This window comes from Coprinopsis cinerea (genome assembly GCF_000182895.1).
Source record: "Coprinopsis cinerea okayama7#130 chromosome 6 map unlocalized cont3.6, whole genome shotgun sequence".
Taxonomy (NCBI): domain Eukaryota; kingdom Fungi; phylum Basidiomycota; class Agaricomycetes; order Agaricales; family Psathyrellaceae; genus Coprinopsis; species Coprinopsis cinerea.
The window spans coordinates 1234679-1259650 of record NW_003307539.1 but is presented as its reverse complement, the minus strand read 5'-3'; the positions used below and the strand labels follow the sequence as shown (position 1 = coordinate 1259650).

The window sequence follows — 24972 nt, the reverse complement described above, 5'->3', positions numbered from 1 at the left end:
TGGACGCTGGCGGCTGCCATGGACTGCCCCAATGAAGTTCGCAGCTGCTCTCGCTCTGGGTTTTCTCGGGCTCCTTTCCTCAAGCGCCAACCCGAGAGGTTCTGCATGATTGAACGGCTTTCCCCTTCGCAGTCAAGGTTGTTATCTCTCAGACCTCCCTGCTGAAACGGAATTATCTCAAGTGCGGCGTTTGCAGCCCGGTTCTGGTGTCTCGTAAATCAGCCGAACTTTCCCCACTTCCACTGTCAAGACCACATACAATCTCACCTCACATACACTGAAGCAGGTTCCGCCCTGAAGCTCGCCCACGTTTGGCTTTGCGGGCTGTACCTCTCTGGGGCATCGTCACGGCTACTCGTCCACACTGCAATCAAACTGTAAGCTATCTCATATTGCTACTGTGATTACTTCAGAGCTTCCTGTCTCTGACAATCTCTTGTGACTGATCGACTATGTAAGGAGAAATGAGATGATGACTGCCCAAACCTTTCAAAATGTGAGTAACTACTTTCACATCCACGAAACTCACTGGAAAAGATCACATAGTTATTGACTGAAAGTCAGAGGATGGCATGGTATCCGGGCCTGTGACAATCCCTGTCGTTTCAAGCCTTGGTGGGCTTAGGTCTTATGTAGGTGGGTGTCGGTGTCGTCGTCGCAGCAGTCTTGGCATTCGTCATCCCACACTTGCTTTGCTCTCATCACGGCCGAGAATTCCCAGTTTACTTCACACTGCTCTACGACTCTCGATGAGGTTGCCTTGAGCGTAACTACATGCACACGTCCGATCTCCCAGAATGCAATGGGTGACCGTAAGTTTGAGCGCTATGGACCGGTATCAGGGTGTGGGTGCCTGCGTGAAACCCGGTAAAAATAGACTACAGGCGTTCTTTGATGATAACCACGCAGTTATTCCAAATGATTCCGCGGGAAGTGATGATGTCTAACTCTCGGCATCTCTTGTCGTTCTTTTATAATCTTCCATGACGATTGGGTCCTCGTGGACTCGCCAGCGTTTCTGAATCTGCCATGTTCTCCACTTTTCCGTGGTCTCTTGTAGGAGCCACACTGCTAGGTGCGTGTCGATTCGAGGTCGTGAAATTGGACGGCTGATATTCATCCTATTTCTTCTTTCAGGTGCGATCTCTACTTATGCTCAAGATCGTCCAGGGACTTCGGAGTGGTGCGACAGCATAACAGACATCTGCTTCCAACGATACTACGATGCCGACCTCGACATTGCCTGGGGCTACGTCTTCCCCCCGAGCCCTTCAGCAGGGGAACCTCAGCCGGACGAATTCATCGGTCTGTTCACTGGTCCAGTCTCAGCGGGATGGATTGGGAACAGCTTGGGAGGTGGTATGAGGTCCAACCCTCTCGTCGTTGGATGGGTGGACAATGAGCACAACGCCTTGCTGTCTGTGCGTTTCACCTCGTGAGTCCCCGGTTTCTTAATAGGGGTCGCATGCCGTACTCATGCCGTATGTCATTTGCGATTACACAGCCGGTTTGCGTCGCCAGATCCTCTCGAGGGTCCGCAGCTCACCCTGTTGGGCACCTCTGGAGCGAATGCTACGCACCAGCGTATCGTGTACCGCTGCCAGGTACGCCGTCTATTCCCATGGACCTTTACCTCCTTACGATGCTGACTCAGTAACGCACGTCGTTTGCGGCAGAATTGTACCGTGTGGGAGGGAGGATCTAATGGTATCCGCTTCAACGAAACCGCGCAATTTGGCTTTGCAGCCCATGGTTCACAGAAGCCCGACGATGTGGCCAATGCCGACTCCAGCGTCCCCGTACACAGTGTAGCTGGACAACATGATTTCGATGTATCAAGCGCCCGTTCGGACTCTTACGATATGGCTCTCCAGCAACTACAAGCTGCCCCGCCTTTGCGACCTCCGATAGAAGAGGATGCACCAAGCCCATCTACCCCCGCGGAAAGGCCCACTGGCTCCAACCCTTCGGCGTGTGCCAACGCACCCCAGGCCAGCCACGCGTTCAAGACCGGACCCGGTTGGGTAGGGACTCCCGTCTTGGGGGGACTTAGAACGCCTAGAGGCATCATACTAGACGGCCGAGGCAACCTCCTCGTCATTGAAAGAGGGAAAGGTCTTACAGGGCACACCTTGGACTCTGAAGGCTGTGTGACCAACAGCAAGTTGATTATCGACGACACGAGGCTAAACCATGGCATAGATGTGGTTGGAAATAGACTAGTGGCGAGGTGAGTCCCCAGTAGACTCTCATTATACTCGGACTAATTCCTTCTCGCTTCACAGCTCCTCGGATATCGCTTGGGCTTGGGACTATAATGACAGCGAGATGACGGTCTCGAATAGACGAGTTTTGGTGACTGGGTGTGTGGCACACTAACCGCACACATAGTGTCGAGCTGACATCTTGGGTTTCAATCAGAATGGACAATCCAGGACATGTCACCAGGACGCTACACATCTCTCGTAAAAACCCTGATTATCTGGTGGTCAGTGTGGGCTCCGACGGTAACATCGATGAAGCATCCATTCAGGCCGAATCCGGAACCGCTCAAATCCGTGTGTTTGATATGCGGACGCTACCTGAAGACGGCGCTGCGTATACCGACGAGTGAGTCCTGGTTTCATCTTCGTTCGATTCCTTCATTGACTCCATTCGAACAGGACTTACGGAAAGGTGCTAGGGTGAGTGCGGACGCGGAGTGTGCAGGAGGACAATACCTGATCAATCCCGATAGGTATGGACTGAGGAATGACGTTGGAATCACAGAGGACAAGGCTGGCAACATCCACAGCATCGGTTCGTCGCTTGTGTGCAAAGCAAGACCTCATAGACTGACTCACGGTTTCAGAAAACTCCCTTGATAACGCCTACCGCGTCGTAAATGGAGACCAGCGCGACATCCACACAGATAACCCAGCGGAGAAAGTCTACAATCGTACGTGGACATCGAATGGTTCCCTCTGTGCTCTTCTCACACGCTTCCCAACAGTTGGCTCCCCCACAGAGCCTGCCGGGATCTTTGGAGGCTACCCTATTTGTTACACCGTATGGGAAGAAAAGGATTTCAGGGATGGCGATACGCGCAAGAAGCCTGGAGACTGGTTCGTTCAAGATCCGGGCAACTCGACGTTTAACGATGAGTGGTGTGAAGCGAACGCTGTCAAGCCCACTGTCCTTCTACCTCCCCACACTGCTCCTCTGGATCTGAAGTTTGGCGTGAAGTCCGGAGACAGCAACCTGTACGCTTCGTTACATGGTAGTTGGAATCGTCAGCCACCTCAGGTACGTCTCAAGACCGCTCTACTTCAACGTGCCCTGGATAACTGACAACTTCGGCACCAGGGCTACAAAGTCGTCGCCGTTCCAGGCCAGTTCTCTTCGTCGGGCGATTGGAGTCCATCCGGTAGCCTTAAGGACACGAAGACCAGTGCTGTGGATATCCTAGCCAATTTGGACGAGAATGACTGTCAACGGGGCTGCTTCCGCCCAGTTGGACTCGTGTTTGGGAACGACGGTGAACACCTGTATGTGTCGAGCGATACCACTGGGGAAATCTTCTTGCTGCGACCAGGAGATAATTCCGGTGGCGCGAAGACTCTGAGCCAAACTTCTGTCACATTCTCGCTCTTCCTATCTGTCTTCATTGGCATCTGGTTGGCTTGATTGTTGGGTGTAGTCGAGACGATAATTTATTAAGGTTCGTGGGGCAGTTCTTCATCGTTCAGGAAGTTTGAGCGTTGATGGTGATGGTTTCCGCAGGTTTATTTAGATGAAAAGAACACTTGTAGTCCTTATATTTAAAGCGGGATTTTCTGGTGTATGGTCCATTTAGTAGCTCCTAGAGCGCCCTGTTAGTACTAATTAATCTATTTCGCTTTCATCTTTCCTTCCAGACGCCGGCGGGGGATTACCAAGACCTTCTGCATGGCTTGATCGACGCTCCTACGATCACTTCCTTCGACCCCTTCCTCACCTCCTTCCATGTTCGAGTACGACTTCTTCCTGACAGACATTGCCGATCAACGTTTCATTCTGCTTCTCTCTGTCTCCTCGTCGGCAGCAGTCTGATTGACCGCCGATTGCTGATTGTCAGGGACGAAGTGCGCTTCAAAAGGCTTCAAACGATGGTCTTTATTGTTCCTCATCTGTCATTGGTGGGAGGTAGCGGGAGAAGAACAGGGTTTGATGGGAGAAGGCGCGCGTAATATGGGCATAATCGTCTCCAAAATTCCCAGAACCTGACAATCATCTTCAGAGGAGAAGAGGCTCCGCTCGGTCGCGATTACTACTCTCTGCCCTCGGATAGTTTTTGGATCCAGCTGTGCAATTTGGGGACGTTCCTGGTACTGTTACTCGTCTGCAAACCTCCAGCCCCTCTCGCTGCTCAGAATACTTAATATGAACGGGCGCTTCTCTCGGCCGGTTCTCGCAACAAACGAAGTTCGGAATCCAGACGACCATGTGCGCTCTGACGCTTAGCACTCGCCGTGTGCCGGCTGCAATGCCTCGTTGGATAGTTTATCACTCGATATATTTATACACCAAGCTTCCAGAATCCCATTTCGGGGTTGTTACTTCACAGCAGAGCTGGAGCATCATCCCAAGAACAAGGGGTACAGGGTCGCTGCTTCTTGCCGTCATCCAATGGGAACAGTGACCAGTCAGATGAAGATGCGTGGAAGTGGGATATAAAGACCTCGGACGGCTTCTTAGGGCGTCTTTTCGACTCCCCTGCCCCTGGTTTCATAACTCTGCATTGCAGTTCGCTGCACCAATACCCTTCTTGACACTGTCTTGAACTACGAGGATGAGCGGCAACGGAAACCAAACTGGAGGAGGAGGCATGGGTGGCGGAGGTGGGGGCGGAGGTGGGGGCATGATGGGCCCTCGGCTTGCTATAACCTACGCAGAATCGAATGTGCAATTAGTGAGCATAGGTATGTCACTAAATTCTTCAATCGAGACCTATCTGACGCCCAAGAACACAGGTCTCCAGATGTTCATGTTCCTCTATGGGACCATAGTCTTCATGGAGAGCCCTCGCTCCGCGAGAAGAGGCCGCTTCCTCTACGTGCTTGTCAGTTTTACTATACTGGCGTTAAGCATCATCTCCACGGCCTCGGGGAACTGGTCGAATTATAATACCTTGCTGAATACAGTGCCTGGTGATCAGCAGAGGTCCCGGGCGGCTATGGAGCGATTTGGACGAGGCACACCGGCGTATGGTGTTGCGAGAATATCGTCGACGTTTATCGCCTTCGTTGGAGATGGTCTGCTGGTGCGCCGCGTCTTGATCACGGACTAAGAAATGCAACTAATCTTACATTCTACAGGTCTATCGATGTTACTTCTTCTGGCACGACCGTAAATGGGTCGTTGTCCTTCCAATTTTGACCTACATTGCCTCAGTTGGTAAGTTTCCTCTCGGCCCTTTCGCAATCACCTAGAACTAAGCCTCTTCCCAAAGTGATGGGTTTCCTGCAGATGCTCTGGCTCGACGTGTTTCCGGGGTGGAAGATTGACTATTCCGTAGCCTGGATATCACTGAACGCCGCCCTCAACGTGTTGATCACGGCAACCATCTCCTTCCGCCTTCTAATGGCCTACTACAAGAACAGCGAGTTCCTGCCACCAGGCTCTTCGAAGCTATATCTTGGTGTTGTCGCTATCCTGGTGGAGGCAGCTTTTCCATTGGCAATCACTGGAATCGTGCTAGCTTGCTTCATCAACCAATCACAAGGCTCGGGAGCAACTAGACCGCACCAAGGCGTATTCCGCATACTCTATTTCTTCTTCCTAGTAAGCAGATCTATGCCATCCAAAATCTATGGCGCTTCCTTTACTCACAAGTTCTCGTCTGTTAATAGGCCATCTCTCCACAAACGATTATCTTCCGTGTAACAACAGGAAGAGCTGTTGGTCGCGACCTCCGAACATCCGGTACGACGAGGCGGTCAGCACACACCTCAACCGGTATGGAGTTTGGCATCAACACTGGCCAAGGAGATACATTCAACTCTATGGCGCACGAAGACTCCGTAGTTCCCAATGCCCATAAAGGCAAACTGGCAGACTCGCGTTCAGAATCACAACTGGACGAGAAGCAGGCCGGTCCAACACGCATCGAGGTAGTTTGACGCAGACCATAACGCCCTGGACACCGTCCATATGTATTGTATGTATATTCAGTTCACATGTGCATTCACATTTCGTGGAGTATCCCTGTTTCTCATTGCCGCAGCGCTTGGGACCGCGTCGAGCTCAAGCCAGCCGCTGGGCGCTTATCGCGCCATGGGTGCATATACTCGGTTAGTAGGATTCGCCGAGATGCGAATGGTCACTTAAACGCCTGTCCTCGTCCAAACGCTTTGTTCTGGGCCCGGCCGCTAAACGTTACATATTGATCCAGCCTAGATGTACACGTCTATACAGCGCCCACGTCAGAGCAACCGTTGTCTATCTGGCTCCAAAAGCCAGAACACAAGCCGAGCTGCCCTACGTATGGTCATGACCAACTTCTCCCCTCTCCCATTCCCCACACACATCCACCTCAGGAAATAAGTCCAGCGAGTGATCTTTGCGCACCGATAGTCCCTCCACTTGATAGCCAGCGGCTCAGGGATGTCCTTCCACCGATCATACACCTCGTGGTGCTTTCTGTAATTGGGCATACGGATAGGCGTCAACAGCGCGTCCTTGTCCAGCAAAGAGACTTCCGTTTCGAAGAATTCGAGCGCCTGAGCTGCGGTAAACCTTCGGGAGACGTCCCTAGTGGTCATTGAATCAAGTAAGGGAGCCAGTAACGGCAGGTCTCCGCAGAAGTACTGGAAAAATCAGAATTGTGCTGGTTTATTAATGACGGAGTCTCACCTGGTATTGAGTGGACAGGATAGCTCCTAAGGTACCCACGTCCCATGCAAATGGATCGTAGTCTAGCTCACCCTGCTCAGTGTCAGGGACCCCATTCGCACTATCCCTCGACAATTCAGCAGGTAGCAGGAATTTTGACCGCTCGACTCCCTCAGGTGCTATCACGGAGATGTTGTAATCAATAATGGCGTACGAAGCCAGTTTGTCTCCCCGGAGTTTCCTTCGCGCCTCGTTTGCGTACATGCTTGGTTGGCTTGAGAAGTGATTCATGACAATATTTCGGAACGAAATGTCCTAGGAGTTCATACTATCAGTGGGACCTCTTGCGCAGAATCAGGATATAACAGCCAAATCACCCTGTGAGCAATATTATTCTTATGAAGAAATACCAAGCCCTGGAAAAGAAGTCAGTTCAGTATCATCATGTCTTGTAACCACCTGCAGTACGAAGGACCTTGAGCAGACAATGTATAAACTCAACAAGTTCCGACAATGAAGCAAGGGCTGGGTCGATGGGGTAAGCGCCCCAGCTGGACGACGTTTAAGAAACAAACGCGACAGAGTGAGATGGGGCCAGATGCACTCACCGAGGCATCACTACAAAGCTGTGGGTCGTCGAGGATAAAATGTTCAGGACAGGAAGAATACAACGTTCCTTGAGGGTTTCGATGTCCTGAGCGTAGATGAGCCGGTAAATTCGAATTTCATCCGAGTCATTTGGGACCAGCTTTATTGCAACCTGGTGGCCTTGCTGATCTTGAGCAAACACGACGGAGCCCTGAGCCAGATCTGGTTAATAGAGCTATTGATAAGCTCGACGACCTTACCGATTCCTCGACGGCGGCCAAATCAGGCTCGTCCTCTTCCATCTTGAAGTTGTCGTAAAATGCATAGGGATATTGACCGTTACTTTCGCACCTACTTTCAATTCGAGGTGCCGTCCACGAAGGGTCTGGACTGGTTTGGTCTTTTGGATCCAAACTGAATCTTTTGTAGAGGGTATATCCGCGAGCCTGAAACCATTCGACAGTGGTGGGCGCATCCCAAAAGCAATAGCGACGTAGTGCCCGTTCTTCAAGCTCTTCGCAGGAGTACGCGTTCCCATTAGGGTCGGGGTACGCAAACGGCACCACTAGGGGTTTCTGTTTGGCAGGAAGTTAGCCACGTCGTGACTCGGACGTGTCGTATTTGGAGAACACGAACCATCACTAAGCCTGTAGGAGAAGGCGGGGTGTCGACGGTGAGATGTGTCGGGTGTGTATCAGTAGAAACAGCTGTTCTGAAATGGTTCTGCTGAATGTTGAATGTCGAACCTTACCATGCCCATGGTCACGTGGGTGGCGGGCGCTTATTGATTAAAGCGCCGGGCTTGAACCCAGTACTTACCACTCGCCCACAGACACGGGGAATAGCGGGGGAACCAGATGCCACTTATTTGCTGAGAACCAAGCACCCTCTCGGGCATCGCGGGTGACTCGGATGGGACATCCGTTCGTGCATAGAAACAAGTAACAGAGCGTCGAGCATCATCGGATGGCCTGTGTACATAGGTGTTTTACCTGGCCCCAATGAGCCCAAGAATGAACCGAATACATCTACGTATTGTCATAACAATGATATATCCCTTTCCGTCTCCCATAGCGCACACCCGTCTTAGAAAGCGAACCCAAGGTGTGATCTCTGCAGACCGGTAACTCTTCCACTTGACAGCCAATGACTTGGGGACGTACTTCCATCGGTCGTAATCACACGGCCTGGTCCTGTCATCAGGCATCCAAATGGGCTTCGTCAATCTGCCCTTGTGTAGCGAAGCAACCTCTGACTCGAAGAATTCAAGGGCCTGGGCTGCGGTAAACCTTCGAGAAACATCGATCGTGATCATCGAGTCGAACAGGGGTGCCAGGAATGGGAGGTCATAGCAGAAGTACTGGAAAGTGTGAGCGGAAAACTGACTTGGAGGATTGAATTCGAAATCGCACCTGGTACTGAGTGGCCATGAGGGCTCCAAGGGAGCATACATCCCAGGCAAATGGGTCGTAGTCCACCTCACCCTGAGCGGTATCCGGCACAGCATACGCTGCGTCAAACGCTTTCTCAGCAGGCAGCCGGAATTTGGACGGCTCAACGCCATCGGGCACTATGGCGGAGTAGTTGAAGTCGATTAAGGCGTACGAGGCCAGTTGTTCCCGCCGTAGCTGTTTACGTGGCTCACTTGCCCACATGCTTTCGTGTGTCGAGAAGTGATTTGTGACAATGTTGGCGGTCGAGATGTCCTAGTACAACGTACTATCAATGTTCACTGCGTGCGCATAGTAGGAGAAGGCGCCTACCCTGTGAACAATGTTATTCTTGTGAAGAAATGCTAAGGCCTGGAAAAAGATGTAAATGTAGTTCTGTCATCATAGGGTATCCGAGTGGCAGTCAGCTACAAGGCCAAACCTTCAGAAGACAATGGATGAACGCCAAAACCTCCAACAATGAAGCAAGTGGTGGGGTGATTGGATCTCCACCCCAGCTGTACTCCTCTGCATAAGCGTGCGAGCTCGACGATGGTGGAAATAGGACTCACCGAGGCATTACCACGAAACTATGTGTTGTTGAACGCAGAATCTCCAGAATCGGGAGAATGCAGTGTTCTTTGAGGGATTCGACGTCCTGCGCATGAATGAGCTCGTAGATACGAAGCTCGTCGGACCCGTTAGGCACAAGCTTGATTGCGACGTGGCGACCTTGTTCGTCTTGAGCAAAGACGAGAGACCCCTGTACCAAAAGGGATAAGCACGCAATTACATTACGGATTGTTGACTCCTCACCGATTGTTCACAAGCAACCAAGTCAAGCTCGTCCTCGTCCAACTTGAAGTCATCGTAATATGCATAGGGATATTGCCCACTGCTCTCGTACCCACGTTTCATCCGAGGACCCGTGCACGATGGGTCTGGCGCGGTTTGGTCTTTGGGATCCATGTTAAATCTCTCGTAGAGGGTGTATCCACGAGCCTGAAACCATTCGACAGTGGTAGGTGCATCCCAAAAGCGGTAGCGGCCCAACGCCCGCTCTACAATCTCGCTCCATTCGTCATAATTGTTGCCTCTGGGGTCGGGGTATGCGAATGGCACCACCAGAGGACTCTGTCCAACCAATTAGTGAGGTGATTACGTTTCGCATTCGCAACCAACGTACCGACATTGTAGCTGATGACATAGCTGGTCAATACTCACTGAGTGGTGATCATGTCTTCGGTGAGATGCGTGAACAGTGAGTTAGTCTGTGCCAGGCGCTCAGGGGAACATCACGTGCACGTGGGCTTGCATCTTTCACGTTTGAATCAGGAATCAGGTCCTCAACGAAGCCACAGCGGCGCTCAACAGCTCCCACCACACTAGAGTAAGGGCATGGAAGTCTGAGTGCTAATTATCTAGAGTCTCTGCGTACTTTAAATAGCGAATAAGTAACACTTTTCCAGGTTTCGGTCACTCGCATCCACGGGTTAAGGTGTATACTTGCATCATCCGTATAGTTCTTCAAAACAAAGCAGTCCTTACATCAATCAGGCCGTTGGAACGCATTTAACATTAGTAGATCTACAGACGCACTAACTAGACGCCAAGCGCGCAGCCGCACCTCTGCACGGTCCAGGCGATCATGGGCGCTTAACCTACGACTGCTCTCGTCTAAACGCTTTGCTCCGCGCCAGGTCGCTAGACGTTACAATACGGCCAATACAGCGCCCGCGTCCCAGTAACCATTGGTTATTTGGCTCCAAAGAGCCAGGACACAAGCCGAACTGCCCTACGTATTGTCATGACGAACTTCTGTCCTCTTCCGTTCCCCGCACACATCCACCTCAAGAAATGAGTCCAGCGGGTAATTTCTGCGCACCGATTCCCCCTCCACTTGATAGCCAGAGGCTCAGGGATGTCTTTCCACCGATCATACACCTCGTGGTGCTTTCTGTAATCGGGCATACGGATACGCTTCGACAGAGCGTCCTTGTCCAGCAAAGAGACCTCCGCTTCGAAGAATTCAAGCGCTTGGGCTGCAGTAAACCTTCGGGAGACGTCCCTAGTCGTCATCGAGTCAAACAGCGGAGCTAGCAGCGGCAGGTCCCCGCAGAAGTACTGGAGGACGAATCAAAATTTAGGAACGATGGTCACCGCGTTTAGAGGAAGTTCAAGGTCTTACCTGGTATTGAGTGGATAGCATAGCTCCTAGGGTGCCTACGTCGTATGCAAATGGATCATAGTCCAGCTCACCCTGCTCAGTGTCAGGGACCCCATCTGAACTATCCCTCGACAATTCAGCAGGTAGCCGGAATTTTGACCGTTCGACTCCATCAGGTGCTATGACGGAAATATTGTAATCTATAAAGGCATAAGAAGCCATTTGGTCCCTTCGGAGTTTCCTTCGCGCCTCGTTTGCGTACATGCTTGTGTGGCTTGAGAAGTGATTCATGACAATGTTTCGGAATGAAATGTCCTAGGAGTTCATACTGTCAGTGGGACCTCTTTGTACACGACATAATGAGCAATCACCCTGTGAACAATATTATTCTTATGAAGAAATACCAGGCCCTAGTAAAGCAGGGTCGGTTCAGTATCATCATTCCGTGTAACGCGCTGCAGTTTGAGCACCTTGACTTACCTTGAGAAGACAGCGGATAAACACAACAAGCTCCGACAATGAAGCAAGGGCTGGGTCAATGGGGTGAGCGCCCCAGCTGGACGACGCATAAGAAACGACGGCGGTAGACTGGGACGGCAGCATAGGCACTCACCGAGGCATCACTACAAAGCTGTGGGTCGTTGAGGAAAGAATGTCCAGAACAGGCAGTGTACACTGTTCTTTCAGTGTCTCATGGTCCCGAGCGTGGATGAGCTCGTAAATTCGAATCTCATCCGAGTCATTCGGGACCAGCTTTATTGCGACGTGGTGGCCTTGTTGATCTTGAGCGAACACTAGGGAGCCCTGAGGCAAAGCTGCTTAACAGGAAGAACCGTTGAGGAGCTTGAACACCTTACCGATTCCTCGATGGCAGCCAAATCAGGCTCGTCCTCCTCCATCTTAAAGTCGTCGTAAAATGCATAGGGATATTGACCATTGCTCTCATGCCTACTTGGCAGTCGAGGTGCCGTGCACGATGGGTCGGGTTTGGTTTGGTCTTTTGGATCCATGTTGAATCTCGCGTAAAGCGTGTATCCACGTTGTTGGAACCATTCGACAGTGTTAGGCGCGTCCCAAAAGCAATAGCGGCGTAGTGCCCGCTCTTCGAGCTCTTCGAAGGAGTATTCATTCCCATTAGGGTCGGGGTAGGCAAATGGCACCGTTAGGGGATTCTGCTTAGCACGAAGTTAGCTGGTCCTGACGTGTCGCATTCGCAACAAACGAACCGTCATCGAATTTCAGACACACAAAGCTTGTGGGAGACGGAAGGCGGAGGGGTGACCGTTGATGAGGTGAGATACTGGGACTTGGAACGGTGCACAAAACAACATGCCACTTTGTAGTATGTAGTGGGCGCTGATTGAATTCCTGGAGTGGAAGCAGAACGTCACGTGGGCGCGACGGATCCGCGGGCCGAGTTCAACAGGCCGGGGAATGCGGAGTGCAGAGCCTTTTGGTCTCGGGTTCTGTTGGGAGATGGGTAACGGTTTGGGACGCCAAGGTTTCGACCTTGATTTCAACATGTGATTTCTACGTGATTTGATGCACGTGATGTGGCTGCAGTTCCGCGCGCGCGGAGATGTGAGATCGCGATGACATCTAGATCAAACAAGGACAAACTCTTGGGCTGCAGGGCCAAAAGGCCTCGGATTTAATGGTCTGCAACCCACTAGTAGAATGGGGTCCTTCCGACTGTTTAACTTTCAAGTCCAATGAAAAGGTTCATAGAATCGTATACCATCGAGGCAACAGCGTTCGAATAACTCTGAGGCACACACATTGGACTATTTTGGCTCTCGTAGGCGCACACCTCGGGCCTGCTCGCGCTCGCGCCGGGAAGTCCAAAAGTGCAATCATCCGAGTCATAGACTCTGCTTGGCAGCCGTCGCGGAGTAACAGTATACACCGCCAATTTTTGGAAATGTGGGGACGGGGTGGCGGTAACACTGTAAACCCACCAACTGATACAAAGTACTCTTGTTCACGCATACTTTGCCTTGCAACGGATACTTTACACCTGTTTACGCAAAGAGCTCTGGATAATTTGGACATTTTGCTCATAAAAAGTATACGGATAATGGATAGTATAGAAATTACGCATACTTTGTACATGTTTCACAGGTATTTTTACCACATTCTACGCACACTTTCCATGAGTCCTGGGGTTTATAGTGTAATCTGATTTTTTTGATATCCCGTCAGGGTGTGACAGGTGACTGGCACCTGGCTCCCATATCGGCATCGACCTAATGGCACACTGCCGCCAGCCGCCCATGGGATCCATGTTTTTTCGTCCCATGGATAAAATATGAGATTTAACCGCGACTTCGGATGTCATCGTAGGTGAGTTGGAGGTCTGGTAACATATGAGGACAGCATGTCGGGACGGAAGGACGTTCGCTGGGCACTAATGTGCAGCTTATCCGTCCGAGACATACCAAAGAGGCCAATTAGCCTATATCCTCCTCACCTGTTGTCTTACATATTGCTTGGGTTTGCTATAATCGATATCGTACATGGAATGCAGTGGTTTCTTTCTCTTCCAACCGTATGTTAAATTCGACACCAGCTAACCAAATTATTACATTTTCTAAAGTACTAAAATTGGCATGGGAGGAAAGATGTCGGCGAGGTGTCCAGAAATCGATAGACCGAAATTGAAAGATCAGTCATCTGAATCTTCGCGAGCTTCGACGATGCCGTCAACCGTCTTTTGCCATTCGGTCTGCCCATGCTCGCTGCCGGCGCTTCGAGACCCGTTAACCCCGTACTTCTTCCGGTCGCTTTCGAGATAGCCTGCAAGTGCTCTGAAGTTTTCGTGAGTACTGAAATCTAGGAAGAGAACCGGATCAACTTACCTATGCACCTTGGTTGCGTCTCCACCAGCCTTGGTGAGCACCAGCTCAAGTCGCTGATTGACGCTATCCCAGTAGCTCTCCGTCGCGTCTTCGCTATAGACCCTACGCTACCACGCAATGAGTGTCCAGGAAGATATGGGTGGCGTGGTATAAAAACATACCAGCAATGCGACTCGCGCTGCAAGGCGGACGGTCACCTCACATTGAGTATCCTTGACGAGCTCGATCGCCAGCTCATATACACTCTGCGTTTTTGCTCCCTTAGTTGGCTTGATGCTTGCAGCAATTGCCTTCTTGATCTTCGATCGGATCTGGGTGAGCTCGTCCGTTATGGCTTGATAGATTGTCTGTGTAATTTGCTTGTCGTGATCGATATTGGCGGGGATCTCAAGCTTGTAATGATGGATGATGGCCTATTGAGAAGAACAGGAGTCTCTGAGGTTCGTTTCAAGGACTGTCGACGAAAGCTCTGCCACCCACCATGACTCGGTTTCTGGGGACCTTTCCTTTGTAAGTAGAGAGCTCAGGGGACAGGAGTACAGCTGTACAGTAGGCCTTAATGTTATTCTGCAAGGTAAACACATTAGCACTGACAAGAGCAAAGTGCGAGAATTTGGTCTCACCTGCAGACCGGGCGAAATGGTGTATGGTCCATTCGAGGTAACAATATCGTCAACCCTATTGCCTATAGCAAGAACTTCTGCAAACAAAGTGACCGCTCGTGTAGAAGGAGGAGCACGAGCAAAATCCTCCAAAATGCGACTTTGATACGGATGGAGCTTCAGTCGAGTTGCCTCTCGACGAGCTCGCACGACATCCGCTCGTTGTTGCTGGACCAATGTTGTAGCAAGCTGTGACCGACCTGTATCATCTTGTGCGTCTTGAACACCGCCCGACCCACCAGGTGTAAAGCTCGAGTCGTCCTGGTGGTTGTTGGCCATGTCATCGTCATCAGACTCGGAAGGGGCATTCATGAAGACGTCTATTTCATCTTCAGGTGCCAATGAGCTGGGGCTTGAACTCCTGAAAGGTGATTGAGTGCGTTGTCTGGCACTGGGAGTTGGTGAGCTGGCAGAAGACGGCATTATGGAGACCTGAAAAGAACGAATGATCCAACATATTGACTGTTGAATTAGCAGACTTGAGTTACCTTGGGAGTGAGGCAGTCCTGGCTTTAGAGAAGGTTTGGCGTTGGGGAAAGATTGAAGGAGACGCAGGGAAGGGGAGGAAGGAGGGACAGCAAACGAGGACGGACCATCCGGATTTAAAATCAGATTTTGACGGTCGTTCCTGGTGGACCGAGCACCACACTCCGAAGCGAGAATGGATGAAACATGTTGAACTCTGCTTTCACCCATTCAGACTTTGAGTAAACATGGCCAGGGGACGAAAGCAGGACACCTTGGATGAAGGTTAGAGGTTGTTGGGTGAAAATACAAGGGTATCCAGGACTCACGAGATTTCTAGATTTCGCCTTGATGCCAAACAATCCTGACCAGGTTTACTGCAAGGTCTGCACCCAGTATAACCTTGGAGACTATGGAAGCCGATCGCACAAGAGAAAGGGATATAGGTCGCACAAGACTTCGAAACTTCACAAAGATTCCGAGAGACTTCGGGACCTGGAGGAGCGCGCCATCTTCGAACGTGCCCAAGAAGAAAATATCACTTTATTGCATTCGCAATCCATTGCCATTGAAGACCTTGGCGTTTCTTTTGCAATCAACGACCAGATTGAAGCACGCCATGCGCCAGTTTTAGCAGCAGAGCAGTCCATGTGGGATGCTTTTGACTCTGGACAAGAGCAGCTGGTTATCGACGATCGAGAATCAAGGGAACAAGAAAAACGTGCCAGGGAATTTGAAGAACGAGCGAAGATTTATGGCCTTTGGGGACAGTTCGACGATGTTCCCCCTGAACTGGACGGGAAGACGGTTGACTCAGTCCTTGAGGAGCAAGAGTACGACGACGAACTCACCGAGCTTCTGATTGGGACTGGTGGGTGATTTACCGCGTCTTGTTTAATAGCGGTGCCTCAAACCTTTCTAGAACCTGGGCTGGAGGAAATCCTCGCTCATGAGTTCAACCGCACACCATCAAGTGATCCCCTTTGGCACCCATACCCTTCGAAACTCACTTTCCTTCTGGACGCGTTCGACAACATGCCCCGCCTTCGACTTTCCGCCGGCCTTCTGAAGGTTTTATTATGGCTTCTACGAGAACTTGGTGTCCAAAACGTACCAGGCTACGTGACATTCCGAAAGCTTCAGGAGCGACTTCGTAATGAATGTGGTGTACGAAGTGAACCTTGCGTCTCTCCGAAGGGTAATGCCTTCTACTTCAACAACCCTGCAGACGTGATACGAAATGTAAGCCTCTCTTATGTTATCATCAAGCTTCGAGGACTCACCTATCATGACAATAAGGACTGGTGCAACCCAGAGGTTGCCCGACACATACGACGATACATCCCTATCTCAAAGGACAGCGTGATCTCAGAAATCTGGCATGGGACGAAGTGGCGCTTTGACCTTGATAGGCATGCGCTGAGTCCCATGTACGACAACGGCCTTTATCACTTTTACGTTGATGAGCTGGCTCAGTTAGAAGACGGGTCACTTGTTGTACCTGTCCGCTGGTTAGAGGATGAGAGTGGGGGTGTCTTTGCAGATGCGTGGAAGGTCAAAAAAAACGACGATGTGAGTGTTTGCCCTGGCAGTACCGTCTACAGGAGGTACTCACATTTGGCAATTGAGCAGGGCTCGGCAACTGTGGTGGATTCTGAAGGCGAAACCATTGTTATTGAAGCAGCACATTTGAAGCTGAACCTGCCAGCGCTCGAGGAGCTCCATCTTGTTCCGATTTGGAGCGCCGAGACAGTGAACGCTGGCCATCCAGCGCGGATGCCAAACCCAGACAGAGCGCTTGCTGGCGGCGAGCCTCTATACACCTCTTTCATCGACATATTTGCAGATGATGTATCAGGTAATAGGTCAAAAAGTTGGAATAAGCATTGGAACCTGTACACCACGCACCGAAATCTTCCACGACAGATGCTCTTCCAAGAATCGAACATCCATTTCATCTCCACTTCCCAAAATGCGAGCATAGCCGAACAGTTCCGAGCAGTAAAGGACGTGATTGAGTATGTCGTCCAGTTATTTTCAGATACTTACAGAAGTATTAACCATCTCTTTCTGAAAGGGGAACCCACAAGGCCCCCATCAAGGCGTATGACGCTCATAGGAAGGAGAGAATACGTCTGAGACTCCAGTGCAACTGCGGACCGGGTGACAATCCATCACAGAGCGAGAGCTCGGGACACATTGGCGGGAAGGGGAATTTTCCATGCCGCAAATGTAAAGTCGGCGGGACACAAAAAGAAAAGGAAACCGACAAAGGATTCCACTCGTTTTTCGAAGTAAGCCCACTAACATATCTGAAACCTGATTGCTGAATCCTGATCCACGCAATATAGAAAGGGGAAGATCGTACCTTGGAGGAGACCCTTGCTGGGGTTGACGAGCAGATTAGAACTGCCTGCACGGGTGTAGCTGCGAGGGTTGCCAAACTGCAAACGGAGACAGGGATAAAAGATGCTTACGCACAACACTGGATTGAAGATCTCATCGAAAGATCGAGGAAAGCACAGAAGGACGAGGGAAAGAACCAAGAGGAAGCACGCACTATGTTAATGCAATGGGTTGATGCCAATGAGGATAAGATATATAATCCTTTTTTGAAACTGAACTGTAAGTATATTATGAGATTCAGGTGATAAACAGGAACTTACGACGTATCACTTTTTTCTAGATTGTGATTTCACAAAGGACACACCAGTGGAGATCCTTCACACTGTTCTTTTAGGCGCCGTCAAGTACTCGTGGCATGGGACCCATACCGCTTGGACAGATGCACAGAAAAGCCTGTTCTCTACTCGACTGCAGTCCACGGCAGCATCAGGTTTATCCATCCCCCCGATCCGAGCAGCATACATTATGCAGTACGCTAATTCTCTCATCGGACGCCAGTTCAAGATTCTTGTCCAAACGAATACGTTTCATGTTCACGATCTTGTGTCCCCCGCCCAATATGCCTTTGTCAAGGCAATGGGTGATCTGTCCGCGTTGCTGTGGTATCCAGAGATACGGAATCCTGACGACTACTTTGTGAGCTCGCTAAATGATTGCTTCTGGGAAATTTATTTGACTGACTATTTGAATGACTGCAGTCCGACGTTGAGGTTGCTGTTGCCAACGTATTAGATGCCGCCGCTCAGATTGATCCTTCGAAAATCATTGCGAAAATCAAGTACCATCTCCTTGTCCACATCACCGACGACATTAGGCGCCACGGTCCAATCATCGGGGTCGCAACTGAGAGTTATGAATCCTTTAATACGATTTTCCGACTTTGCTCAGTCCTTTCCAATCACCTCGCCCCTAGTCGTGATATTGCCTACCAGCTTTCGGAGCAAGAGACAGTGAGGCACCTCCTGTCTGGCGGTAGATGGTTCAACCGCGAATTAGGGGAATGGGACAGCCCAGGGCGTAGCCTCATCAACTATGTTGCGAAGTCGGAGCCATTGAAACGCCTTTTTGCACTTAACAAAACGTTTGAGCAACCGCCAGCAGGTGATCCTTCTGGTTATAATCCCTCAACTTACAGCACTCATGTTTCTCTCTCCACTCTAGGTACAGTTCGCTTAGCCAAACCACAGAGTGCTTCCGGGACCCGACAGGAGTTTGAATGGACACAGATTTCCTTCGTTCCTCCGGGGACGATTATGGCTGATCCTACTTGGGCTTCGCCCATCTTCCGCTGGTTTCTGGGCCAATCTGTCATTTCAGGCTCTGGTGACAAGTGCGTTGTAGGATCTTGGATCTTTACACACTTTCGGACAGCTTCTGAAGAGGTAAGGGCTGCACATACCCTCGCTATCTTGACACCGGGACTTAAAGGTTAAAACCTTGTTCTCTAGATTATTGCCGGTCGAATCATCGCAATACTGAGACAAACAACCACGGAAGCGAGTGTGATTATCTTGCAACGCTTCCAAATCTCGCACAGAAGGCACGAGGTGTACTCCATGCCGGTCCTCGTCAGGCCCTTCGGCGAGACAGCAGTAATTGCTGTAGCGGGCTTGGTGCGTCATTACTTGCTCTTTCCGTTCAGTCGTTGTTCAGAATCGCCTCAATACCAGTCCATCCTCTTTGAATTCAACGCGCAGCATGATTGTTATCATGGCAAGTGTCTTCCCACCGGTGAGCGGCGTGTCAGGCAGGAGCGGATGGAACTGGGTCGCGTGGAGAAGCACATTCAACACACGGATGATCTTCGCTTCGTGATTAATACCCATGCTCTACATAACGCCCACCTACTTCGATTGGTTGTACCCGGGGAGCTCATTCGTCCACTACCTCTTGTCCAAGACCGTGCAGCTTGCCATCGAGAGCTCTCAAAGTTGTTGCGAGCCTCACATGCAGATTCCCATGCCCCCGACACTGGTGATAGGGCAGGCGGAAATCCGGCGAAGAAAAGGAAGCAAGACGATCAAGCAGCCCAGCACGAGCGTGGATTAAACGAACAGCTAGTGCCCGGACAGATCAACTTCCAGGTCGAGCTCACTCCTCGTGAAGAGCCTTGGTAGCTATGTATCCATAGTTGAGATAGCCCTTAATTAGAGATGCAGCCCACATTGTCGACGAATATGTTTATTACGCGGGGACCTATATTGGAATTATGTGGGTTGATACACCTTAATTCCATGTCCCGATTTGCACCTAGGGATGATGTTTCTGCATTCACGTTGTCACGTCGTCGGTTGCACACCTGGCACGGCTATGGGAAGCGAAAACATGGAGAGTGGGTGTAATTTACGTGGCGCGCGTCATGCCAAAACCCCTGGGACTTTTGTGAACATTAAACCTTACATCATAGTGAGGCATGATTGGCGGTGTAGATCTCGAGTCTTGACGAAACTCGATGTTGGGCAAGGATCTCGATATACCAGGAATCCATGTAACTCGTGAAATCCGAAAGATTCCTGAAACTAGACATACATATGACATGTGCTATCAACTATTTATGCATGCAAAGATAGACAGCCCTGCCAAACTGTGGTCTAAATGGCCGAATCTTTAATTCCCCCATAGGCCACGTAATTGGAGCTTTTCCAGAGACGGGTCGTCTTCCTAGGGAGCAGATTCATTGGTGCCACTTTGTAATGGGCCTTTGACAGCTGAGCTTGACTGAAACGAGCGCCTCCACCGAGGGGCATTCCCTGAGGATATGAGTCAATGCATGGAATCATGGCAGTTTAATGAGAGCCTGCATACACCCTTGGTTGACACATCACTCCTTATCATGAGCTTGAACCTTGAATTGCCGCAGAGGATCCCAGGGTGAGCAGACTCATCCCCAGTGTAATGTTTCATGACAAAGTACGTCTCGCCCTGAAGGGTACTCCGGATTAGGGGATCTCTGCGCACGCCAGAGGCCAAATGTGCTTACCTCGGCACAACGATCTGGGGGACACTCTGTGTCATCAAGTGATTTGCGCAGTGCAGAGTGCTTGAAAAGGAACTTGTAATCCTTTCCTTGGTTCCAGTGTTGCTCTGTGACCTCAAGCTCGTAGATAAGCCTGTACATGTAGTCCTCTGGGGACGGGGAAGCAATGGACATCTGAAAGGTTGAATAAAGCTAAGTCAGTCTATTTGTGAGGAGTAACGTTGCGCCGGAAGCAAACCGATGTGCGTTTGGACTGTACTGCGTCAATTTTGACAGCAACATTCAAGGCGTCGTCCCCAGCCTCCGGCCCCAACGTCACCTGGTGGAGAACACCGTTGCCGTCACGGTATGCGCCCACGACTGATCCAGTGAGCTTGTACTTTGCCCCTATCTGCGACAAAGCTATGGTGAGCCTAGACACCCCACGGGGATGATGGACCCACAGGCAAGCTTCCAGGATTATCGCCCATGTTGTCCGGTTGCGATGAGTGAGTCTAGAGAGGAGCTGGTAGATTCAAGTAGAGGGATCTACTGGGAAATTTATGTTGCCTCTGAAGGCACCTTTAATATGCAGAAGCAGGCGGCGGCTTCATGGTCGTGGGCTCCTTCAAGAAACACGCTTTAGCCCTACCTTGATCGGATGAGGACGACGTAAGGGTAGATTGAGAAGTGAAAAACCTTTTCTTCCATGGATTTGGAACACTGAGAACACCCAGGATCTGTGTGTTCGCCTCGAGACGTCGCAGAATTGGGAAAAGAGAAACCAGTAGCTTGGTCAGTTTCCAGTCAGAGTTGTTTCTTGGAAGTGTCAATGTCAGGAGACCGAAGTGCCATTCATAAGGCAAGGTGACCTCGTGTAGTCCCCATCGTTAGGAATTGAGGGGAGCCGATCGTGAGTGGCACCGGGATTCCCCAGGGAAGTTCCGAGTTGCCAAAGGGTGGATGTCATACAGACGTCGGAGTCGGTGCATCTGACAATCAAGTCATAATCACGCCACTGTTTTGACACGAAGTTTCAAGACAATCGACCAATATCCCGTTAGAGAGGTTGGGGAGAACCCCGGGCGCTTAACCCGCGAGGGTATACGCTACATCATTGTACATAGTTTCTAGCTGTATATAGAGTAGTGGGGAGGTATGCACGCATCGCCCGAAGCTGCAGACACCCTGTCCAACTGTGTAGTTAGGTCTGTGGGTCACGATACAGCGGGGAACAGGTAGGTGATTGCCATCAAGCATGGTAGGAGTACACGAGGCGCTCCTGCAACCTTTGGGATCGGTCATCGCTTGATTTAGTTGATTATGTCCTTGAACTCTCGGTTCTCGTGTAAGTAACCGACTTGGAATGGAAGTGCGCGGAACACAGCACAATAAGTAGCTGAGGGAACCAGAGCAGCGGGAGTGGGACAAAGTTTCATCGTTACCCGGGGTAACTACATCCCGTCACAGTTACCAGTACCCGGTATCACCCTTCAGCCACAATGATATGTATGAATCTAACAGTATTCGAGCACCAAAGTCCCGCTGATCATTTTCTCCAGATGCTGTCTCGAGAAAGCACACAGACGCAATCGACGAGCCGCGGCGCCAGCGTTACTGGAAGAGGCGAGACGGCATTTCTCTCGACTTGACTCTCGGATTCAAGGACGCTAGTTCATGCTACGAGGCGAAGAGACTCAGAAGCGACACGCGGGTCGTTTTCTCCAGATATTTGCTTCGAAAAAGTGCACGCAGTCGCCGGGGTGCACCAACTTTGGGACAAATCTGACCGTTGGATTCACAGCAATACTTCCTACCACGAAGCAAAGTGACTCAGAAGATTCGCTAAGTAACGACACACTTGCTCCAATGTTTGGCTCGGGAACTCGTGGTCCCACAACCCATTGGGATTCGGCGATTATGAAGATGGCCGCCTTGAGATAAGAGAAGAAGAGAAGTATGTCGAAGGTGACAGCCTTTGCGTGCCATCGGATGATAGATTCAGAACCTCTGAATGTGCAGATGCAGCATGGCAGCATGTCCCTCCGCATCGACATATCTTTGACTCGGGAACCCACAATCACTGTGACGATCAATGGCGAAGCGCGGATACTGTAACTGCATGATATCAGTAGACCGTCTAGGATGAATATAAAAGAAAACGTCAAAATTGAAGACTCCAGGATACTGGAATGATGCACTTATCCATAGAAGGCACGCGTTGATTGTGTTCGTTTAGGAAAGTATCGAGGGCCAGGGCAGTCCGAGTCCCGACCACGGCGAGGCTTTAGGGCCCCTCTTCCCACTGATTGAGCCAGAAGGACTTGGTCGGGAGGCGCCTACACAGCACCAAGTACTCGCCCGCCAAATATTTTCCGTCAGTCGACTGAAATGTACCAAGCACCGCAAGCGAAATCCGAGGTGGACCTGCGGCGCCAGGCGAAGACACCACCAACCCACAGACAGGCCCAAATCCGATCTCCGGCGGAAGCACGGATCACATCGACCACCGTTGACTCGGAAAATAGGGGGAAGACCTCTAAGGTCCCCCATCGTCATCCTGTCCAAACTCCACAGTGTCCTTCAAGGCCCAAAATAAGAAAAGCCAAGTCTACATACATACAACAGGAGGTACTCGAGGGACCCAAATAGGTACGCCATCCGAGGAGTCTAAGAGTGAGGTATGAATACAACCAGGAGAGCGATACGTGAATACGACGCGGAGAATGAGACGCGGATACAACCACCAGAGCGATATGTGAATACCATGCAGACAGTGAGGTATGAATACAATGAGGAGGGTTTGAAGAAGGGTTCGGTTCGATGTTGTTCTAGTCCACAATGTCGAATGCCGAAACTCGGAATCCATCCACCAACCAAACGCAGCGACGAAAACGAGACGGGAAGTCGTAAATCTGAAGTGGTAGCTTTGTGTATGCGCGTCCGTGTATGCATGTCCAGTCGTGCCTTCATTCCGAGTGGTTGGTCGAGGTCATTGCCATGTATTGGATTCCTTGATATCGATGTCGGGCAAAGTCGTCACAGAACGTAATGCGATGTCGATGGCGACGTCGAGGTACGAAAGGACATGGACGGGAAAATAGAAAGCATTGGCGTAGGCGGACCGCAAGTTGAGATAACCACCTCAATCCCACTCGCCACCTTCGCAATGCACCACCCCCTCTCCCAAACACATTCAAATCCAACAAAGTCATCGTTAACTCCCAGGGCGATGTATGCTGTCGGTCAGGATGAGAGGTACACATCCGCATAACACAGCACTGCTCAAGGCGGCACCCTCAAATTAACCGGCAGCCTCAAATTCAAATCCGTAAAAACGCGATAAATGAGCTGGGCGGAGACACCGCAATTGACGAGGTATTCTGGTTCGACGCCCCAGCCTAAAAGGTCGAGGACGAGGGACTTGGCGCGGTCGAGGTCGTCTATGGAGACTGTAGAACACGAGGGAGTGGTCGATGCGAGAGGAGTTGAGGTGTCATCGATTGCGGCCACGCGTGGAAGGGGGGAAGTAGCCATAGACACAGAAGGTATAGGCATAGAGGAGTCAGGTTCAGGGTGTATCTTGGTGAGGAGTGGCAATGGCGTACGATTTGTATACGGGTCCCACATCGTTTGGGATTTGGCGTTGGCGTTGTTGTTGTTGGATGAACGATCCATGTTGCCCGTGGCGGAGGAAGAAGGGCCAGAGCTAGCGGGTGCAGCGAGGGCAGCAGCAGAGCCTCCAGGCTTAGCGGTATTGCCGATAGCGAGTTTCGAATGTGTAACTTCTGACGACTTTTTCTTGGGTATACGCATTTTCCAGGGATCTTTGCGTTTGGCGGGTTGGGGTTTTGTCGGTGGTTGTGGCTGTTGTTGTGTGCTCGAGGCTGGTGTGGAGGGTTCGGGTTGTTTAGACTCGGAGGAGGAACTGGGAGGCTCAGGGTTGGACGTCGTGGGGGGTTTGGACGGAGAACTAGGTTCAGGTTTGGATGGGGAACTAGGTTGAGGGTTGGTAGAAGGTTCAGATGAGTGAGGCACTTCCGGTTTAGACGGTGACGCCGGTTGTGAAGCGGGCGGGTCAGAGACGATCGGAGGTGGCGGTATTGAATTCGTGTTGAGCGACGGCCGTGCTCGTAATCTCGGAGGTGCAGACGATTTTATATCATTATCCTGCACTGCTATTCGTCGTTTTGAAGCTGGTACTGAAGACGATGGATCCTCTTGTTCTGGGGGTTTGGTCTCCTCGACAGCAGTCATGGTCTGGTCCACATCCATACTCGAATCCGCATCTCCTCCCCTTGCTTTATGCTCCTTCATCTTGCCTTTGAACCGATATGCTCTCTGTGCTAGATCCATGTTGGGCCTGGCCTTCGTCGGAGGGACAACCACTGCCGCTGGAGGAGGAGGTGAAGGTTGTTTTGGAGGTGCGGCCAAGGATAGACCTGGTGGGTGGTCTAAATCGAGGTCGGGACTGCGCCTCCCTGAGCTGGAGGCTATAGAGCTTGGAGTACCCGGGCGCGACATCCTTGGAGTGGGTGTGTGGAGAGATCCTGGTGGTTCTTTGGGAAATGGGCTTTAGAGTTTGGGC

General features: G+C 50.9%; 10 protein-coding genes across 10 annotated transcripts; 3 read left to right on the top strand and 7 right to left on the bottom strand.

Moving 5' to 3' along the window:
- Nucleotides 1-802: 802 nt before the first annotated feature.
- On the top strand, nt 803-3666 carry CC1G_09518 (cellobiose dehydrogenase; the record flags this gene model as incomplete). Its single annotated transcript, XM_001837915.2, has 11 exons — nt 803-812; nt 1138-1435; nt 1505-1604; nt 1677-2230; nt 2286-2363; nt 2422-2610; nt 2664-2684; nt 2738-2799; nt 2852-2938; nt 3008-3285; nt 3346-3666. The coding sequence occupies 11 exons, from the start codon at nt 803-805 to the stop codon at nt 3664-3666; spliced, it is 1998 nt and encodes a 665-aa protein (XP_001837967.2).
- A 1144-nt stretch (nt 3667-4810) lies between these two features.
- Nucleotides 4811-6140, top strand: CC1G_09517 (hypothetical protein; the record flags this gene model as incomplete). The annotated part of the gene is made up of 5 exons (XM_001837914.1): nt 4811-4940; nt 4992-5281; nt 5337-5415; nt 5471-5802; nt 5871-6140. The coding sequence occupies 5 exons, from the start codon at nt 4811-4813 to the stop codon at nt 6138-6140; spliced, it is 1101 nt and encodes a 366-aa protein (XP_001837966.1).
- Nucleotides 6141-6443: 303 nt separating this feature from the next.
- CC1G_15858 (other/AgaK1 protein kinase) lies at nt 6444-8079 on the bottom strand (the record flags this gene model as incomplete). Its single annotated transcript, XM_002911003.1, has 7 exons — nt 6444-6827; nt 6874-7167; nt 7230-7268; nt 7328-7403; nt 7461-7651; nt 7701-8015; nt 8077-8079. The coding sequence occupies 7 exons, from the start codon at nt 8077-8079 to the stop codon at nt 6444-6446; spliced, it is 1302 nt and encodes a 433-aa protein (XP_002911049.1).
- A 349-nt stretch (nt 8080-8428) lies between these two features.
- On the bottom strand, nt 8429-10062 carry CC1G_15857 (other/AgaK1 protein kinase; the record flags this gene model as incomplete). Its single annotated transcript, XM_002911002.1, has 7 exons — nt 8429-8800; nt 8853-9146; nt 9204-9266; nt 9313-9388; nt 9443-9633; nt 9687-10004; nt 10057-10062. The coding sequence occupies 7 exons, from the start codon at nt 10060-10062 to the stop codon at nt 8429-8431; spliced, it is 1320 nt and encodes a 439-aa protein (XP_002911048.1).
- Nucleotides 10063-10625: 563 nt separating this feature from the next.
- On the bottom strand, nt 10626-12269 carry CC1G_15590 (other/AgaK1 protein kinase; the record flags this gene model as incomplete). Its single annotated transcript, XM_002911001.1, has 7 exons — nt 10626-10994; nt 11059-11352; nt 11409-11447; nt 11518-11593; nt 11651-11841; nt 11895-12212; nt 12264-12269. The coding sequence occupies 7 exons, from the start codon at nt 12267-12269 to the stop codon at nt 10626-10628; spliced, it is 1293 nt and encodes a 430-aa protein (XP_002911047.1).
- A 1433-nt stretch (nt 12270-13702) lies between these two features.
- On the bottom strand, nt 13703-14980 carry CC1G_09515 (hypothetical protein; the record flags this gene model as incomplete). The annotated part of the gene is made up of 5 exons (XM_001837912.1): nt 13703-13844; nt 13896-14002; nt 14057-14308; nt 14376-14462; nt 14519-14980. 5 exons carry the CDS (start codon nt 14978-14980, stop codon nt 13703-13705), a joined length of 1050 nt encoding a protein of 349 aa, XP_001837964.1.
- Nucleotides 14981-15270: 290 nt separating this feature from the next.
- Nucleotides 15271-19545, top strand: CC1G_09514 (hypothetical protein; the record flags this gene model as incomplete). Its single annotated transcript, XM_001837911.2, has 12 exons — nt 15271-15307; nt 15363-15893; nt 15945-16264; nt 16322-16594; nt 16655-17040; nt 17100-17316; nt 17374-17647; nt 17709-18064; nt 18127-18529; nt 18590-18810; nt 18877-19041; nt 19099-19545. 12 exons carry the CDS (start codon nt 15271-15273, stop codon nt 19543-19545), a joined length of 3630 nt encoding a protein of 1209 aa, XP_001837963.2.
- Nucleotides 19546-20019: 474 nt separating this feature from the next.
- Nucleotides 20020-20875, bottom strand: CC1G_09513 (hypothetical protein; the record flags this gene model as incomplete). The annotated part of the gene is made up of 5 exons (XM_001837910.1): nt 20020-20178; nt 20234-20350; nt 20409-20579; nt 20644-20796; nt 20849-20875. 5 exons carry the CDS (start codon nt 20873-20875, stop codon nt 20020-20022), a joined length of 627 nt encoding a protein of 208 aa, XP_001837962.1.
- A 1206-nt stretch (nt 20876-22081) lies between these two features.
- CC1G_15589 (hypothetical protein) lies at nt 22082-22943 on the bottom strand (the record flags this gene model as incomplete). Its single annotated transcript, XM_002911000.1, has 4 exons — nt 22082-22197; nt 22246-22502; nt 22691-22770; nt 22845-22943. 4 exons carry the CDS (start codon nt 22941-22943, stop codon nt 22082-22084), a joined length of 552 nt encoding a protein of 183 aa, XP_002911046.1.
- A 726-nt stretch (nt 22944-23669) lies between these two features.
- Nucleotides 23670-24908, bottom strand: CC1G_09512 (hypothetical protein; the record flags this gene model as incomplete). The annotated part of the gene is made up of 1 exon (XM_001837909.1): nt 23670-24908. One exon carries the CDS (start codon nt 24906-24908, stop codon nt 23670-23672), a length of 1239 nt encoding a protein of 412 aa, XP_001837961.1.
- Between the last annotated feature and the right edge of the window lie 64 nt (nt 24909-24972).